The sequence below is a fragment of the Crocodylus siamensis genome, chromosome 7 (genome assembly GCF_052110815.1).
Source record: "Crocodylus siamensis isolate JL-2025a chromosome 7, ASM5211081v1, whole genome shotgun sequence".
Lineage (NCBI taxonomy): Eukaryota > Metazoa > Chordata > Crocodylia > Crocodylidae > Crocodylus > Crocodylus siamensis.
In genome coordinates, this window is record NC_143401.1 from 17,444,600 (window position 1) to 17,463,662 (window position 19,063).

Consider the following 19,063-nt stretch of genomic DNA (forward strand, 5'->3'; position numbering starts at 1 on the left):
TCCACCATCTTTTAATTGCTCATTGTCTTCCTTCCTCTCCAATTGCCGTTGCTCCACATTCATTCTATACCCTAATATTATTTACTGACACATCTGCTCCAATCACATATTTGTTGTCCTGGTTAGGTTTTCTGCTCCTTGAAAAATTATAGATTTAGACTACTCTACTTTTGCAGAAGAACTACATCAGGTGCTGCCCCATTCATATCTAAGCTGAGCATTTAAAATAAAAACTTTTTAATTTTCATTACAAGGTATTTTGAAGGAAATTCTCAATTTGCTCACACACTAATCACATCTTGACTCACCAGAGGGAGAACAGATCAGATGTTATCAGGACTACTGGACTGAACAAGACTAATGATTCTCATAAAAGTTATAAATCCTGACTTTCATGAAGTTGCCTTACCAAGAGTTACAGAATGCAAGGAATTCACCATAAAAGAGTTGGATCCTATCACTATCGAGAAGCTGGACCTCAGGCATGGCACTCGTACTTCTCCTCAAAAGAAAAGCTTGAAGTCATATGTCCCCAACTTTTCCTAACACCTCAGAAGATAGGATGTCTAAGAATCATCCATAAATATATAAAATGAACCGGTCTTTTCTCAAGTTCTCTGTAAAGAGGGCAACAATCTGAATTATAAATTACTACTACAGTAATACCAAAAGTGTATGAACATAGGAAGGAAGCCTCAAAAGCCAGAAGAAAAGCAAGGATAAGGATTACCGCAAAGGAGCAGACATATGAAGAAACAGCACTTGTATATTATCTATATTCTGTAGTTTTCAAGGAGATATTTTTCTTTGTTTTTCACTCAAGCTCATCTGTCAGTGTTCCTTTGTGTGTAGCACAAGAGAAACATTTGCCAATTTTTAGCTATGCCAGTCAGCCTGCCACCTGGCCTGCCATCTGTTCCCAGGGCAGTATCCAAGGAGTTGGTAGCCCAGACCTCTAAACTAATCAAGACCACTAAGACCAACCCTTATGTGAAGGACTGTATTTAAAACACACCACTCCTACCACACAAGACAACTACTTGCAATGCAGTAGAGGAGCCTAGCAATTCCCTACCTGGCCTTTGCAGTAAGTCAAAGAAAAATATCCCCAAAACTTCATTTTACCCTAATGGAGTTAAAGAATGATTAGGTGATCATCTTAAAGTTACTAAACCAGGTGCATCCTTCCAGTGTTGAGGTCAGTGCCTTTTCATTATCTATAGCCAGAAAAACCTATTGTACATGTAGACATTCAGCAAGCACTACTACATTTCAGCCCTTCCACCTAAATGAAACTGCAGTATTAATGGACTTGTGTTTCACTAGTGAGTCTGACATTGGTTTAATCAGTCCTACTATGGTGGACACCCTGGAAAAACATAACATACTGGCAGACAGACCTCATGCTCAAAGACACAATGAAGGCAGCCTCAGACACAAGCCCATCTGGACAGAAACTCAGATGGATTACTACCTGTCAAGAAAAGTGGTCTGCTTTCACAGTTAGATCAAACAAACTGCCTAGAGTTCACAGACAGCAGCTATGCCACTGGATCCTATTACATTAAATTCCTTAGAACATTCTTATGAACTGCAACTCATTTCCACATCAGAGATAAAACAGGAAGACAAGCTAAGGCAAAAGATGCTACGACTCTGTCTACACTGTGAAAAGGTCAAGGGGTTAGATGGCATGGTGCATAAGACTCAAGTAATCAGGAACAGACCTCCAAATGTTGCTTATCCTGGCAGAACTGAACAAAATGAAGGTCTGCGTGTCACAGCAGGAAGTCAGATTCAGCACAAAGAAACCTGAGGATAAGCTTTAAAAGTTTAACCTATTAGTTATAGTTACCAGAAAACCCATCTGGTTATTCCTAGCACTACACGAGAAATTTATCACTATCCAGGGCATTCCTAGTATATCAATCACTTATCTAGGCTTTCCTACTTCCATACTCCTCATGGTAGTTTAAACTCAAATTACATTTTTATGTTTCATAAATGTTTTATATTTTATATACTTTTATAAACTATATGTTTATATTCTTGCCAATAGGCTCATCCAAGCCACAAAGTTTACAGAGACAGAGCTAGTGTAGGTACCTAAAGCAGTATAGGTACCTAAAGCATAGTATAGCTAGTGTAGGTACCTAAAGCCAGGGCTGCTTCCAGTGTGCTGGGCGTGCCATCTCTTTCTCTCTGGGCTGAGGTGGCCACCAGCACAAAAGCAGAAGCATGAACTTGTCCACTGCTGCAGTGCACCCTGCAACCACTCCCGAAGTCTGGACCCTGCAGCTGCTGGCCATGTCCACAGATACCCAAACATGGAAGGCATGCCAGAGCTACGGACTGGTTCAGGCTTCCACACTGGTAGCACCCCCGAAAACCCGCCTCCTGAAGCCCCAAAAGGGAAGCTGCCGGCCACATGTGGACAGCTGTGGACATGGGCAGCAGCTGCCAAGTCCAGACTTGGAGTGGGGTGGGGGGTGGTTTGCTAAAACTGCAGGCAGGTTGAGGTTTCTGAGCTGGTCACAGCTGCAGGAGAGGCTCTTGACAGGTCACCAAAATGCATTAAGTGGACTGCCAGCAAAAATAATTACACACCCCAGCTCTACACGGTACTGCATTCAAAGGTGCCATGCAGACATGCACAACATTTTCAGTTCTTTTGTCTTCCAAGTGTGATGCTATTTTTCTACTAGTAGTCTGCATATCATTTTTAGCCATTTTCAGAGTGCTTTTCAGAGTTCCCCATGCCCCCTTCCCTCATCAAGATGGGAGTCTGGCTACGGCCCCACCCTGCTGATTTTTAGTGCTCAACATCTTTGATACGCCAGTGCCCTGCCCTCACCATTGCCCCCTACTCCCAACCCACAGCCCCCGTCTGTCCGTCCCCAGCCCTGCTGGTGCCGCTCACTCCCAACCTGCTTCACGCTGTCCCCAGCCACCCAGTGTGTCGGGAAGTCGGGGGTATATATATGTGTGGGGCAAGGGGTGCATAGGCACAGGAAATGCCATAGGCAATAAATATATTGCAGGATCCCTGTGCCCACAGCAGGGCATGAGGCTGTAGCCTGGCTGGACTGTCACCTGGCAGGAGACATCTCCATGACCCAGTAGGCAGGTCCCAGCACAGAAGGGAGTGCATGCTGCCATGAGCGCTCAGGTCACCCCCTGCCTACCCGACAGCAGCAGGGGGTGCCATAGTAGCAGTGGCACAGAGCTGTGCCCCCCTACTGCTGCTGGATTGGCAGAGATGCCTCACCTTGGTGGCCATGGCAGCACAGCACTCCCAGCAGTGGTGGCAGCAGCAAAACTGATCCCGCCCCACTCCACCCTCTTACGCCAGGTCCTGGCCTCAGGGCCAATTGCCTGTGGCCTGCCACTGCAACAGACTTACCTGCAGGGAGTTGCAAGAGCTGCTTTCCATAATGTTTCCTGGTTGTATTGCTGGCCATGGGCATGTATATGCACACACATGCATGTGGTGCCCCCTGCTTCTAACTGTCCTTCTCCTGCTCCCCCCAACCCCAAGCATATCCTCAAAGGCTGGAACTCTGCCATCCTGCAAGGAGAAACCTGTGGTTCCCCAAATTATTCTCTTTTAAAGGAGAAAATCCTTTTTTCCATGGGTACCAGAAAACCTGGATCCCTGGTCATGAGTCTAACAAATCCTGCGTAAATGTAGGAACACTAAGGCTAGTTCAGAGGCATCAAACACTCAGCCTCTAGTGCTGCTCCTGGGTCTGATCAGACCCATGTAGAGAGTGGTGCATGCCTATAGCATGGCGCTGGACTGTGGACTCCTGCCCCTCTGCTTCCCCCAAAATACCCAATCTAGCGCCCCTTCCAGTAGTGTGCAGCACAGGTTTTAGACTGGCTGGAGCAGGTGACATATGCAAGGCAGTTCTGGAGCAGGCACTGTGCGCAGTGCAATCTGGCTGGAGCAGGCACCATGTGTAGCACAGCTGCTGCTCAGGCAGGACCACACCACATGCAGTGCCTGTTCTGGCTACTCTGGGATCTGTATTGCGTGCACTGCAGGTCCAAGACCAGCTGGAGCAGTTGCCAAATCAGGTATCCTGGGGGTAAGGAAAGACGGAGGAGGGGTCTGTGGGCCTGATCCAGCCCACAGACTGCCTCCCACCGTTCATCTGGTCCACAGAGCCAGATGAGTTTGACACCCTTGCTCTAGTCAGTCAACCACTTTCAACTTCTGCTTAGTTGGTCCATCTCCAACTCAAAAACTTCTCCCAGCCCAAAGTTTGTTGGCGCACACAGCAATTGTTCAAATTATTTAGCTGTGAAAAATTTGTTTGTCCTTTTTAAATTAAATTTTAATTTTTAAAAATTAAGTCATCAGAAGCCCTTGGTTTTGTTGTTTACATAATAAGGATTGAGCTCTGCTACAAAAACCTACTCGCGCTAAACAATTTTCCTTCAATAAATTCAGTATTTGATGTCAGTCACAAAATGCTCCAAAGTAAGGCTCACAACACAGCCCTTATAAACAAGCACTGAGTAGAAATTCTGTTCTGAAAGGTATTCAAGTGAAAAAGGAAAAAAATCCCAACAACAAGCTTTATTTGGATAACTGATAAGCCAAATAAGAGTGCACCAGAGGGACAGCAACTACTGTGCTCCAAGTCCAGAAGCATTACTCAACAGCATGTTCTGGGATGCTAACATCAACAGCTGAAAAAAAAACCTTTTGTAGAAATAAGTCATCCATGCCTGACTGCCTTTAAAGGTTTGCCAAGAGTACAACATATGGTGCTCTCAAGATAGTACCGTTTATCACCACAGATGCCAGAATCACTCTGCTCCTCCCATTCTTACCCACATCTTTGCTAAGTTTTCCTCATTAAAATACCTTCTATTTTGTCTCTGCAGTTACAAGACTAGTAGAGCTAAGCCTCATTTTTAAAGCTTGAAGAATCTGGCTGAATAAGAAGGTGGATATTTACACATGTAAAACTTTGCCCATGAAACCTGACACTAAGACACACTGCAGGCAAGTGAGAACTGCACAGCTTTCGCCATTAGGATAAACAGTGGCCTAGGAAACCAGAGAGAATGAAGAGGAAAGGAGAAGTCATAGACCCCAAGGATAAGGAAAGAAAAAAGTTTTGGATTCCGAACTGAAGTACATCTTCTAGATTAGGGATGGGCAATTATTTGGGCCTGCAGTGACAGCAAGGGACCTGGGCCCAGGGCAGAGCCACTATCTGCTATTTGTATGCCTCTGTGATGGGCACCGATTCCACGGGGAAGGGAGTGCAGGGAGCAGATTATGGCTCTGCCCTGGGCCTTGGCCCCACACTGCCACCACCCCAAGATCCTGAACCTGGCCCCAGATGCAGCTCCCTGCCCACCTGTGGCCCTGTTGCACCCACCCAGCCACACAACCTGCCTACACAGCTCCCAGCCAGGTCTCCATGGAGAACCTGGGATCATGGGGCAATGACAGAATGGTGCTGGGGCAGAGCCCCATTTCTGAGGGCAGGGGTGTGTGGGGAACGGATCATAGCTCTGCCCTGGCCCACAGCCCCATGATGTCACTGCCTTGTTCAGCTGAGTGGATGGGATGGGGCTGTGGGCAGGCAGAAAGCTATGTCCAGAGCTGGGTCTGGGATCCTGGGTGACAGCATGGGGCTGGGACGGGCCAGAGCTGCAATCCGCTCCCTGCAAACCCCTGCCTGCTACAGGGCTGTGCAGGCAGTGGATTGAGGATCTGACTCAGGCTCCGCATTATCATTGCCCCAAGATCCTGGGGTTTTTCTGACCCCACCCGTCTGTCTCATTCCTGAATACCTCTTTCCCCAGGCCTGTGGTTCCATCCCAGCTGCCCAGCTCAGCACCCTGCCTGCGCAGTGGGTACAGGGCAGACAGGTTGGGATGCCAACTCAGTGGGGCTGTGTTTGGTGGCTGCAGCCATAGGAAGTCACTGCTGGGGCTGCCAGGAAATGGAGTCCAGCTGTTGTGCCACCCCAGCCCTGCTGCGCGCCCAGGGGTGGCAAGACTGGCCGCATGTGCCATGGCCCAGGCTGTTCCCTTTGCCTAAGCTGGGTGGGACCAAGGGACCTGCTATGAGCCATACAAAATTCCTAAGCGGGCCAGACCCAGCCCATGGGCCATATTTTGCCCACCCCTGTTTTAAATCTACTTAAGAATATCAACAAATTGCTCTGTATAAACCAGTCTTCCAGAGAGTCAAGGGAAAAAGAGGAAATAAGTTAAATTTATTCCTTATTTAATGTCATTAACAAGACAAGTCACATCATTCAGGTAATTGTCCTGAAACAGACGGTAGTTAATATCAATGGATGAGTTATACAATGCTTTCAGCTTTGAAGCTAAGGAACAAAAATGTTCATTTTGCACTTGGACTTTGGGACAAAAGCATGTAAAACTTTGTGACAATGAATCTATCTCCTTTATTTGTCCCAATTCTCAACACCTTGCTGCTTGCTGAGGAAGTTAAGCAAAATTATTTGAAAAATGATGAGAGAGCAAGTAAATACACTTCACATAGGCATAGTACTTCACACAGTCCATTCAAAAAGTTCAATTTACTTCTAATATCGTTAAGTGGCTTTTTAATTACTATTTAGCTCCTACCTTAATAATGCAAAGTGATGAGAAAACTAAGAAGCTTACTGAATCTGAGAGACAAAATCCCAGTTGTACTATGCCAAAAGGCAAATTGTGGCCTCTGTTACACATACAGCTAATGACATGACTTGGCATATCCCACGACAGAACTGAGAATTAGCAGAACATCAATTTAAGGAAAGAATTGTCAAAGCAACTTTTTTACTCTTTCTATGTAAACTGTAACTGAAACAATGCAAGTCACCAAAAGGTATTCTAGCAAGATATCTTCTTATGTATTCATAAACTACATTCTGATCAATGGTTTCCCCGAAGAAATCTTAGTCATTAGATACAACAATTCCATAAATCTTACCAGCACACAAAGCCCAACTGCTTTGGTTTCAATCAGTTATTAGGACTTATCACTTACCCCATATTGGCAAGTCATCAATATACATCTGGTACCAATAGTGATTCTTGATAGCATACACAAATGCATCTCTCTTTGCTTTATCCAAGTCAATTTCACAGTACGTAGTCTGCATTACATCATCTGTAAAAATTAAAACAATGTTAACAGATGCATTAATGAGATGGCTCTAATTAAACACAAAATAAACTGAAGAATGTGTACTTCCAGAGCCTGTAATTCCTTATTTTCTTGCATACAACCTGCCCCCAGATGGAACAGGCACCTGGTTTTTGAAAGTCAGAAAGAAGAAAACAGAAGGGACAGAGCTTAATCTTCAGCTGACTCATCCTCCCTTTCCTACATAACCAAAGCCAAACCCCTAGCTGCTGGTGACCAGCAGGGTCTCCATGGTGGTAGGTAAAGCTATGATTTTGAAAAGAGTCTGCACTAAATAGCTAAAGGGTATGAGCTGAAGAAGCTGTGAAAGAACCAGAAGCACCTAGCACAGAAAAATTGCCTTAATGGAATTTAGCTTGATTAGTGAAACATCAAGGCCATTACAAAAGGAGAGACGAGCATTAACATCTGTAGAATGAAGAACAATCAGCTATTAAGACAAAGGAGTCCCTCAGCTAACTAAACAGTAATGTTACAGTTGCTGCACTGTAAAGCAGGAATCAAACTAGGGTGCTTCCAACTCTAAACAAAAAAAGTCAGCTTGCCCAGATAAATATATGCAACCTAATTTTGTGGGGCTGACTGCACAGGTGTGGGGTGGAAGGTGTGTGCTGTATGTGAGAAAATACACCACTTTACTGCATACCCTAATACACAAACATTTCCCAATACAGTAAAAAAAGGTGGGATTTCAAAGCATCCTATGATAAATAAATAAATGAAGATATGCCTTTCTAAGAGGCATTTTACTTGAACAAGTTAAGTGAAGACAAGTAAAGTCAGCAGCAAACTTGTACTAATAACCACTCCCAAAGGCTTTTTTTTTTTTTTTTTTTTTTATTAGAAACACCTGCTAACCAAGTGTCAAACCTGTAAACCATTTTAAAGGTACATTACTGTATATAGTTAGTAAGTGCTGCAAGTACTGCAACACAATATATTAGGTAACAATACAAACTAACTCGCGTGCCACTTTCAGGAAGCTAGTGCCATATTATATAAAGTATTATATAAAAATTCAAGATGTCATAAAAAGTACTAAACGATGACTGTTGATACAAAAAGGGTATTAGGGAACTGAGCTGAGCTGTCCGGAAATTTAAATCAAGGTATTTTTACTTTGAAAAGTAACTATTTGTCAAAAGAACGTGTACACACATTCAGATGATGGGATAATTCTCCCAGGTTTGTTTTCCTGGTAGAAAAACTTATCCAGAGACTCATACACAGAAATTTGAATACTAAGCTCTTGAAGAGCAGAGATCTTGCAGGACTAACAGGGCACCCCTAAGCACACATCTCAGCATGCTCTTCAGGGTCTCTATTCTGCCTGGAGACAGATGGCAGGAGTGCACTGGGAAGCCCCAAGTGGCAGATCCAGACTGATCAGTGTCAGTCTGTCTCTCCCTGAAGCACAAAGTAGGGATTGTGAAGGGGGCATATTCTATCCCATGCTTGGTTGGAGAAACAGAGTACAGACACACATGGTCTCCTGGGGGAGGGAGGAGGAAGGGGATAGAGACAGGTGGGAGCAAAGCATCCTGGGATGCTGAAGAACTATACTGTAACTTCTCTCAGAAGAAAACATGTACAGACATTCACTCTCCCAGGAGTACTTTAACCCTGGTTGTTTCCAGGTTATTTTACTCTGTACACTAGTGGTTTCTCCTGGGACACAAGCAACTCTCTCAGGAGAAACTGAATGTCTGTAACATGGCTGAAGTCAAACTGTCCAGGATACAATTTTTGGTCGAAATTAAACATAAACCTACTGGATTACAGGCTATTCTGGGGATCAGTGGATCTCTTTCCCCACTCCATTGTGAAACATTTCCAAACAGAATGAACAGAACAAATGGAAATGTCAGAGACTCAGACTTCTTTGCTAAACCAAATTCTTGCTTTCAAGATGTATCACTAGGAAAAGAGTGCGTTTTAAGTGCTCTAAAGTCATTTAGTAGTTGGAAAGAAAAAATAGCATGAACATATAAGTCAGCACTCTAAGGATAGCTACATTGCCTCTAGAATATAACCCACTTTGAGAGCTGCTCTTTCTGGCTCTTTCACTATCAGGTTTCGATGCCTCAAACAAAATGTTATGCCTGGGCTGCAGAAGCCGGCACGGTTTATTTTGTTTTCTTTTTCTTTGTTTTTTTTAATTGGTCAATTCAGTTCTTATTTAATGTAACTAAATATTTTGCAGCTCAAGTTTAGAAAGGTTTATTTTAAGCCACATTTGACCCTGACAGATTAACTACTGCTCAAGAAGATGACTTGCTATTAAGCAAAACATGAATCACAATTCGAGCTTAGTATGAAACTGACAAAGAATGGCAATAAAGCACCAAGTATTTTGGGAAAAATGTAAATCCTCCATTTAGTCAAAAATCCAGAGCTTAGAGACTTTGATTACTTTTCTAAGCAACACTAAGATGACTCTAAAAATCTGTTACAGCACTGACAAGCAGACACACGACTGCTTACAGACATTAAAAAACAAAATGAAAACAACCCTCCCCCCCACCCCAAAATGGTGCTTTACTTTAAACTTGATGCGTTCCCACACCGAGCTCCATGAATACCCAAGAGTCGGCACCCCAGCTGGACCCAGCTCTGCAGCATCTGTATAGATTGAGCGCTTTTATGAGGCTTTTTTTATGCTTTTATCTAATAGCTGATTGAATCAGCTTTAGCTAAAAGTACCAAAAAGCCCTGTTGAAGTGTCCTAACCTATACAGATGCTGCACTGCTTCTTCCAGTAAAGCATGGGGTTTGGGGTTTTTTGTTTTGTTTTGTTTGGGGGGGGGGGGGTTGGGGGGGTGAGTTGTTTGTTTTTTAACATCTGCAAGCCACCTATGTGAATATGACCCAGAAGTATTTTAATATAATAAAAGCCACAGCACTTCTGTTTGCGTGTCTGTCTGTCCATAACGCTTTTGCTCAAGTATGCTTGCGCCCAGCTAGGGTTCCCACACACATGTCCTGCTCTTTTGAAGCCTCTGATCACAGCCCAGGTGGGCTGTCAGGGATTTCTCTTTGTTCTGGGGGTGGGAGCAGGAGAAAAGTGGTCACAGGTAGCGGGAGCACACATGGACCCACCCGCAGCTGTGGAGGTGCAGACCCATGTGGTGCTCCCTGCTGCCTCCAATCACCTCCCCCTCTCCCACTCCCAGAACATAGCAAAGTCCCGGACATTTGGGCAGGGCTGGGGCAGGGGGAAAGCAAGCAGGGGCTTCAGCTGCGACAGGGCAGGGAGAAGGCAGGAGGGTTGTCTGTTCTCCAGTGGGGAAAAGGGCAAGGAGGCTTTGAAGGCAGCCAGGAGCTCTGTGGCCAGGCAGAAGCACAAGTGGCCATGTTCAGAAGGGGTGAGCAGCCAAGAGCGGCTGCCTGGGGAGGGGGGGAAGGAAAGGGAGGAGGCCATGGCCAGGCTACCTGGTGCAGTGGCAGCTTCATTCCAGGGCAAAGGGCTGCCACAAGCCTCCCTTCCCCTCCTCTTCCCTCAGCCTGCGATGGGCCCAGACACATTCCACCGCCACCTGCGTGAGTCAGAGCCACAGTGCTCTTCCCAGGCACAATGGGGACAGTTGGGGCCTCCAGCAGGGCTAGGGGTGAAACAGGGGGCTGTGGGTCAGGACTGAGGGGCACTGGGGTGGGGGCAGAGGACTGTGGGTTGGCACCACAGGGGGCTGTGTCAGGAGTGAGGGGCACCAACAGGGACACCAGCAGGGGTTGAGAGGCTGCAGGTAGGGAGTGAGGAGCACTGGTGGGGAAGCTGGGTACTATGGGTTGGGAGTATGGGGGGCATTGGCAGTGCCAGGGGGCTGTGGGTCAGGAGTGAAGGGCACCAACAGGGACCGGGGGGGTGGGGGGGGCGTGAGGGGCTGGGGATTGTGAGTTTGGGGTGTGGGGAACACTGACAGTGCCAGGGGGCTGTGGATCAGGAGTGAGGGGCATACCGGGGGGGTGGGGGTGGGCTGCAACTTGGGAGTGAGGGGCACCATCAGGGCCCAGGGGAGCAAGATACTGCAGTCTGGTGAGAGTGAGGGGCACTGGCAGGGCTGGGGGGGGCTGTGGCTTGGCATGAGGGACAACAGAATAGGCAGTTGCAGGGCTACCCTTCAGAGGTGGCCACATAAACACTTCTTTGAAATCTGTCATTCATGTCAGGCATTTTGCTAGCAAGGATTATAAGGATCAATCTTAGTATGGGCCTAAAATGGATACAGCTAATATCCACTGCTCAGAGACTTTTTCAAATTCAAATTTAATTCTGACCACCATAGCTTTTGTTTATTTAAAAACAAACCTGGGTATGTGAGGAAAGGAACAAGCTCCAAAGACTTGGGAGAGCATGGATGCATCTGTGGACCAGTCTTCCCAGGATACTAATTGATTTAAATCCAATTCTAAATAACTGAAAGCAGACACTGCTGAATTAAAACTGCCAACATACAGCCAAGTGAACTGATGCATAATTGTCCTTAATGAAGCCATGTGCTTGTGCTTTAGGATCAAGGTGCTAGGTAGCTCTTGGAATTCCAAAGAAACCCTTTAGGACACTGGCTCTCAACTGGGACACTGCAAGATCTCTTCAAGGTGTTGCTGCATTCAGATGAAACCATCCCACAAACCTCTCTTTCCAGGAGGCACAAGTAAAGCCAGACCATGAAATGACTGCACTATTAAGGATACTCCTGCAGGAGGGCATGCTGGTTCATTTGGTAAGCCTAATGCAGACAGAAACGTCCCGCTTCCTTTTTTGGCCCTACAGAGGCCTTCTAGAAACAAAGGCACCTGGGACAGTTCCACCTGGCAAAGCAGTGGGGCAGCAGCCTGGAGACAGTTTACCTCTACTCTACCACTCCACCACTGCTGCCAGGTGGAAGTGCGCTGACTCTCCTCTTTCTTTCTAGAAGCCATGGTCAGGGCTGGACCAAGAAGCAGCTGCAGCAGAAGGGGGTGGCCTACTGCAGCCAGCCTGACTAGAAGGACTGCTGCTGCTGTTCCACTTGAGTCCAGACCATCAATGTCACCACCACAGGCAGGATACAGTAGGTGCAGCCTCTTCCCCTACACTTCCTAGGAGGTGAGGGGTGCCCTCTAGGCTTCTGAAAGGCTTCTCTAGGCACTAGAACAAAGACAGGAGGGCATGCTTCTGTTGGATGTGCATAGAAAGAGCCCTTCTTTTTTTCCCCACACATCACAGAGGATCCTGCTAAATTCAGAAACATTATGGAGGGGGATCTTGAGTCTAACAAAGTTTGAGAGCCAATGCTTTAGAACATCACTGCTGTGATATTTGGCTCAGCTGGAAGACAGATCTCAAGAATATGAAGTTGCCTTTATCCATTTATGTGGCCTCTATTGTTGACATTTAAAGCATCATCATAAAGGCTCAAAGTTAAATATTTCACAGCCAATCGTTTCAGTAGAGACTAACCAATTCCACACAATAATCAAAGGCCTTCATCAGAACTCCTTATACTTAATTGTATGTACCACCAATCCAGTCATTCAAAAGCCAAAAAATCCCCATGTCCTCACCCAATCTTGAACCTATAACCACACTTTCAATCTGGCTTACTCACATCCACATTACATGTACCTTCTCCACTTTCCCCTATGGAAAAAAATCATCTAGTAACACTGTTCCTGCAGAACAATTAGAAATGGGCCTTTCTAGCTCCTTGGCATACTGAAGCAATAACTATGTTATATATATGGTATAGAGTCTTTGCTGTTTCTATGAAGTATCCTGTAATATCATTTGATATTTGGGGAAGTTGAATACAGTCCTTGTAGAAATGTTGTAATGAGTAAGCAGCATTTTGTTTTTTCTCAGTAACAATGACTACAAGCATCTAAGGTCTCAAGATACACGTGTAAAAGAAAAGGCATGTGTACATGAGCAAAACAATGTGGAGGCACCTGTTACAGGGCACCAATATTTCTTCAGTCAGCACCATGTTAAGAACTAACTGAAAGTGCTGAAACAGCATACAAGAGATCAAAATAAAAGCAGGGTTGATCCAGCAACGAATTCTGAGATTTCTGCCAAATATTTAGATCAGATTTTATTTTATTCAGGTCTCAATGCCACATCATCACTGTGAGCACCTTACACCATGACATTTTGTGTACTACATAGCTGTTGTCACATTTCTTCAGTCTTCATCATGCTTCTGGGAACAAACTTATCACTTATTCTAGAATTCTCCTAAATCAGTGATATATTAAAATATAGTAAAGCAGAGGTGTCAAACATGGCCCACAGAGCCATATGCTCCCTGTGCCAGCCCTGGCCTTGTGCACTGCATGTGGCATGCAAACTAGACCCAGCACCACATGAACTGCAGGCAGCAAAGGGAGTTATGTGCCCATGCATTGACCCTGTGGCACATGAAGCAGTGGGTTCAGCCCATGCACTACAAGCACCTACTGTCTCCAGGGGCCACATGCCCAGCAAGCCCCAGAATCAGCACATGCTGCACAGGACTTGCATAGGGCATGTACTCCATGCAGTGCCCCACTTGACCCAGAGCCAGCACTCAGGGCACAGCTGCATGCAGCACCCTGGACTGACCTCCTGTGCTACCTGAATACTGCAGGTAGTGTTGGCCCCATGTCAGCCCCAGGAGCTGGTGCATGCTATGCTGCGTACATTGTGCAGCTGGACCTCGTGCCACAGCCACTCCACAGGGGTTCTGTCCCAGTCTGGCCTGTTGACCAGCTCGGGGATGCTCATCTGGCCCATGGGCCAGTAAAGCATGTGCGTCACACACACACACACACACACACACACACACACACTTTCGCTTTTTAAATCTAAGTTTTCCGAATTAATGTTACCCTGACAGTAATGCCAAAGAATCTTCGTTTTCCAGTACAAGTTGCTATGGTGCTAATGTTCCATATATTAAATAATTCACAGGAACGCAGATGCAGCAGATAGAGACTGCCAATTCAAACATTTGTCATTTTAACAATGTCAATTTTTTTTTTCAACTGTCACTATTGCTAATTTAATTTCTCTAAAAAATTACTATATGGGGATAATTTGATATTAATGTAATTCTTTCAAACTTCAAACAAGTATATTATTTGGGGCCATGGTGATGAAGCCATTCCAAAATTTTGTCCAAAGGCCCAAATTCATAGCAATGATAAATGTACATATGTACATTTACACATACACACCAGTCATATACTATATAAAACGTTGGTCAAAATTCCATATCCAGGTGTATCTAAACATTTTTTGACTGGATGCCAGATAGAAAAAAAATTAAATACGCCTAGAAAAAATAGTTGATATGGAATCTTGCCCAACATTTCATCATCCAGGAAAAAAAAGGCTTCATATTTGGCAAAAAAGAAGACAGCTACTTTCTGTAGCACTAAAATAAAGGAGAAACTGCTAATGCCATGTCAGCTCCTGTAACATTAGCAATAGTGGGCACCTTAAGCCACTATCTTAACCACAGCCTTCACTAGCTATATTTGAGGAAGATTATAACGAAGGAAAGATAGTCTTGTGGTTAAGACACTGGACTGGAAGATAAGAAGATCTGAATCCAATTTCTACATTTGCCACAAATGTCCGATGTGCCTGTGGGAGGTCACTCATCCGTGTGCCTCAGCTGCCCAGCCACAACATGTTATTTCCCTAAGTACGTCTGGTCTATTTAAACCAAACTCTTAAGTAGAAAGACAGTCTCTGATGGTTCCCAGAGCAGATTCTAGGTGAATGGGGCTGTGATTTTCATTTAACAGTGACTAATATTGGTATTTACCTTGCCATTTTTACATTAAATTTCTGACTATAGAGTACCTTTGATAAGCATGTGAAGTTGGATGCAATTTTTCTCATCTTACTCCAGTACATTGAGACAGCAAGCAAATTTAGTTTGGCAAGCCCTTAAAAAGCTTGGACCAACCCTGCTCCCCAAAACTAAAGACTAAAACGTTTTATTAATTACTGAACTTTCCCTAACACTAAGGTCTGTCCCTAAAGGACTGTCCTCTGAAATCAGGATTTAGATTTGTTTCAGGGAAATCATCACAGCTGTAGAACTAATTCAGGTTCTCAGGCCACTATTTTTAAAAAGTGGCTACATTTAACAGAGTGCATTTTAGGTATCTAAAGTGTTTTGGTTTTCAGGAGTGCTCTGCACTCACCAGCTGTCATTTGCTTCAGTGGGAAATTATTGGATGCTTAGCACATTTGACAATCAAGCCTTTTATGAGTCCAAATACATGTGACGGCCAACTTTAAGTCTTTATTTATGATTTTTTTGGCCTCGATTTCAGCTGGGTAATGCTTGGGCAACTTTGGGGAGAAAACAAAACAAACCAAAAGCAAACACATAACAAAATGTTATCTGAATGTTATGCCTATTCTGCTAATTTTCCAATTCACTCTAACACACAAGCCAATTTTAACTATGAAAAGTTTTATGAAATTTCATTTAAAAGTTCACCCCTAAATTGAGATGATAAGAATACACTTCAGCTCTCATAAGGAAGAAACACAACAGCAGAAGCATTTGACAAAAGGGTACCAAATCTTTAAGATCGTGTCTGGTTCTTCATGCCTGCATTTGCTTGCCTGCTAAGTGTATAAAATAATACTTTGCTGTTATAACAGCCCTTTGGGGAGGATTCCTGGCTGTTAAAATATGACCTTTATTTCATTTTTTCTAGTTTATAGGGACTAATCTACTCTTGGTTAAACAAGTCACCATGTTATTTGTAAAAATTTAACTCAATAAATAGAAACTTGGTTATTATTTTTATCTCTCTCAAGTGCTTTGACTTCAAAAATAAGACATTTAGCACTTTTACTATATTAAAAATAGAATGCATATTCAGATTAAATTCATGATCCAATATTAAATAGTATTAAAACTACTTTCTGATATAGTAATGGCTGCAAGCCAACTAATAGTAAGGGGATTATTGTCTTCATCCTTTATTATAGGCATAAAGATAGTAAGGGACAAAGCAGAAATGGGTAGAGACAGCATTCCAGATCACACACCCGCATTTACTCATCAACTGGCTACCAATACCATCTGTTTGCACTTCACTTTGATCCACACTGGCTTTCTAAATGCATTTAAATACAAATCCAGTGCAGGTGTGTTACAGTTCAAACATTTAGACCAATTAATACCAAAATGTTCAGTACTCAGAAGAACATAAAGCAGGAGGGGGCTGAATGGAAATGGAGTTTCAAGCTTTGCCTCACAAAAAAATTTTTTAAAAAATTAAAAAATTATATATAAAACCAATTAGTAACTAATAAATTGGATTAGCTTCACTATATTCTTATTCAAAAGGAAGCTAAAACCACTAGGCAATAAAAGTCAGTAACATTATCACATAAGACAGGACAGGCTTGTTATTAGGTCCCGTATGTGTGTGGAACCTGCAGATACTCCTTTGTTACTGCTTAAGAGGAGCAAATAGACAATACAGGGCAGGCTCTAAAATTATCACCTCTCAGACACCCCTCATCTTACCAGCTTCCCAGTAAAACAACATTTGCTTTGGAAATACTAGCCACAGCTTCCCTCAGAGTGACTCAGATTAAATAAAATGGGTGCTTCCCTCAAGATCTAGTAGAAAAAGCAAAGTCGTGAGTGATTGCTGTGTTCAGGGATTTCCAGATGGATGCAAGCAAGCTGTTCTGCAAGTGTTAATTGCACAGAAAATATGTCATAACACTTCCTTACTGCTGTCATGGACAGTACATTCCCTCTGTGGTTTAGTGCCACAGCAGAAACAGTCCCAATATGCTTCCTGCCCTGTTAGCTAGCTCCATTCAAATTTATGCCATTTCCTTCTTTTGCTTTTAGGTGTTTAATTAGGATTACTTTTCTTTTTTATCCCTCGAAGTTATAATACATAATAGCTTCAAAGTGAGCTCTCTTGATAGAACATCTTCCTTCCTTCTTAATTGTTTCTGGAAAAATAGGACTTTGTGAATATTTTAATTAACATTTTGTATGGCTAGATAGTGCATGTAAATGTCTTCCTAGGCAGGTCTTCATTAAATCTGCAAATTTAAGTTCACATTGTTCTGCAATGGCACCGTTTTTAAACCATCTGTTACAAAAATGCAGTTTGGAATAACTTAATTGCAGGGACACACAAAAAAAGGTTAAAAAAAAAAAAAATCAGCCATGAGATAGCCCAACAGCCATGAAAGAGCCATGAGATAACCTAATCAGCCTAATGGTTAATTCATAGGCACAGCCACTTTACCAGAATATTCTCATTGGTGCGACCACCAGTTCAGCTAGAGTCCAAATACAAACATGGATCCAGTCACTCTTGGCATTTCTGCCTGAAAAATGTTGTAGTTTACCACTGCTAGAACTGGTGGGAACTAACTGCCAGCACTCTAAAGTCTCCCACACTTCCAAGACGACAAAAACATCAAATTCTAGATTTTGATTGCACCCCTTAAAGAGCTGGGACATCTATCACCTATCCTCTCTTTTACCCAACTTAACTATGAAGAAAAGGACAGAGTTGAAAACCCACTTGGACTCATTTCTAAACCTCCTGAAAAATTCATGCATTCATGGAAATAAACAGGCTGGAGACAAGATAAACTTCACCCTCTTGCGTTGATCCTACACAAGTGTGAGAGGACAGTTGATGCAATGAAAAGATATAAATACTTTTTCAATAACCAAAATTGACTTTGTTAGAAATGAGCAATTAAAGCCTTAATTAGAAGAGGCTGTACAGCTAGCCTTCAGGCATATATCACAAAAATCTGGTTTCAGAACTCTTAAAATTTAAGAATTTCTAATTTTAGAAATTAGATGGGTAGATGTGATATTTTTATTAGACTAACTAAATAGTTGGAAAAAATGTTCTTTGCAAGCTTTCATGCACAAATACCCTTCTTCAATTCATTTCAATCTCTACTGTTTTGAATTGGAAGAGACCTTACTTGGGATTGCAAACTATTCAGACTCAATGTAAGGATATGCCACCCTACCATATCCAGGTATAGTGTATATGTTAACTGAGAATATTCTTTTATTGCACACCACCTCCCCTCTATCCCCCTCCAGAAAATAAGGCATGTGGCTTGTATTTGGGAAAGCAGGAAGAAGAAAAAGAGATTTTTCTAGAGTTATGGTTGTATGGAGCAGGGACAGAGCCTAATTTTCAGTTTGCTCATCCTGCCTTTCTACTAAGAGGCTATAACTGAAGTGTTGGCAGCTCTTGACTGCTCTGCCAAAGACTGATACTGTAGCTACTGCTGAAAACTGGACTTCATAGACAGGTCTAGAATTTTGAGGAAAGCTACAAACAGCATTGCAGAACTGCAATGTAGGAGGACAGAGACCAGGAGTATAAAATAGACAGCATAACTGCTGAACAAAGGATAGCTTAATTAACGGAACATCAAGACCATTAAAAGGGGGAGGGGGGAATCATAAACACCTGTGGACTGAAGAGCAATTAACAGGAAACAGGTATATTATAACTGAGTCATGAAGTCAACTGACCCCCTCACTGCTGCCCAACTAGAAATGCCACTGCTATTGCCAGGCAGTTGGTTGGTGGAACAGGAATCAAAGGAGGGTGCAACCTCATCACTGCACCCCAATCTTGGGAGCCTAATTTAGGTGAGCATAGTATGAAAGTAAATATAGTATGTAATGATGCAAAGCCAGCCGACGGATATTAATATAATGAAAGATTAGAACTTGGGCCCATGAAGAACCACATTCTTAGGTTGTCAATAAAGAAACATTTTTTACAGAGAAAATGTACTGATAGTCGCACATGGACCAATGAATGCTGTATTTCTAAATGTTAATAAAGGTTTGTGATGTCTGAACATCA

The 19,063-nt window shown here is 43.4% G+C and overlaps 1 protein-coding gene across 1 annotated transcript in view; it reads right to left on the reverse strand.

The window, feature by feature from the left end:
• The window catches only part of TM9SF3 (transmembrane 9 superfamily member 3), a 104,969-nt gene that overhangs the window by 60,663 nt on the left and 25,243 nt on the right, over positions 1-19,063 (reverse strand). Inside the window, exon 3 of the mRNA XM_090057064.1 lies at positions 7,031-7,153. Coding sequence (XP_089913190.1) covers positions 7,031-7,153 — 123 coding nt within the window. The remainder of the gene's footprint in view (positions 1-7,030; positions 7,154-19,063) is intronic.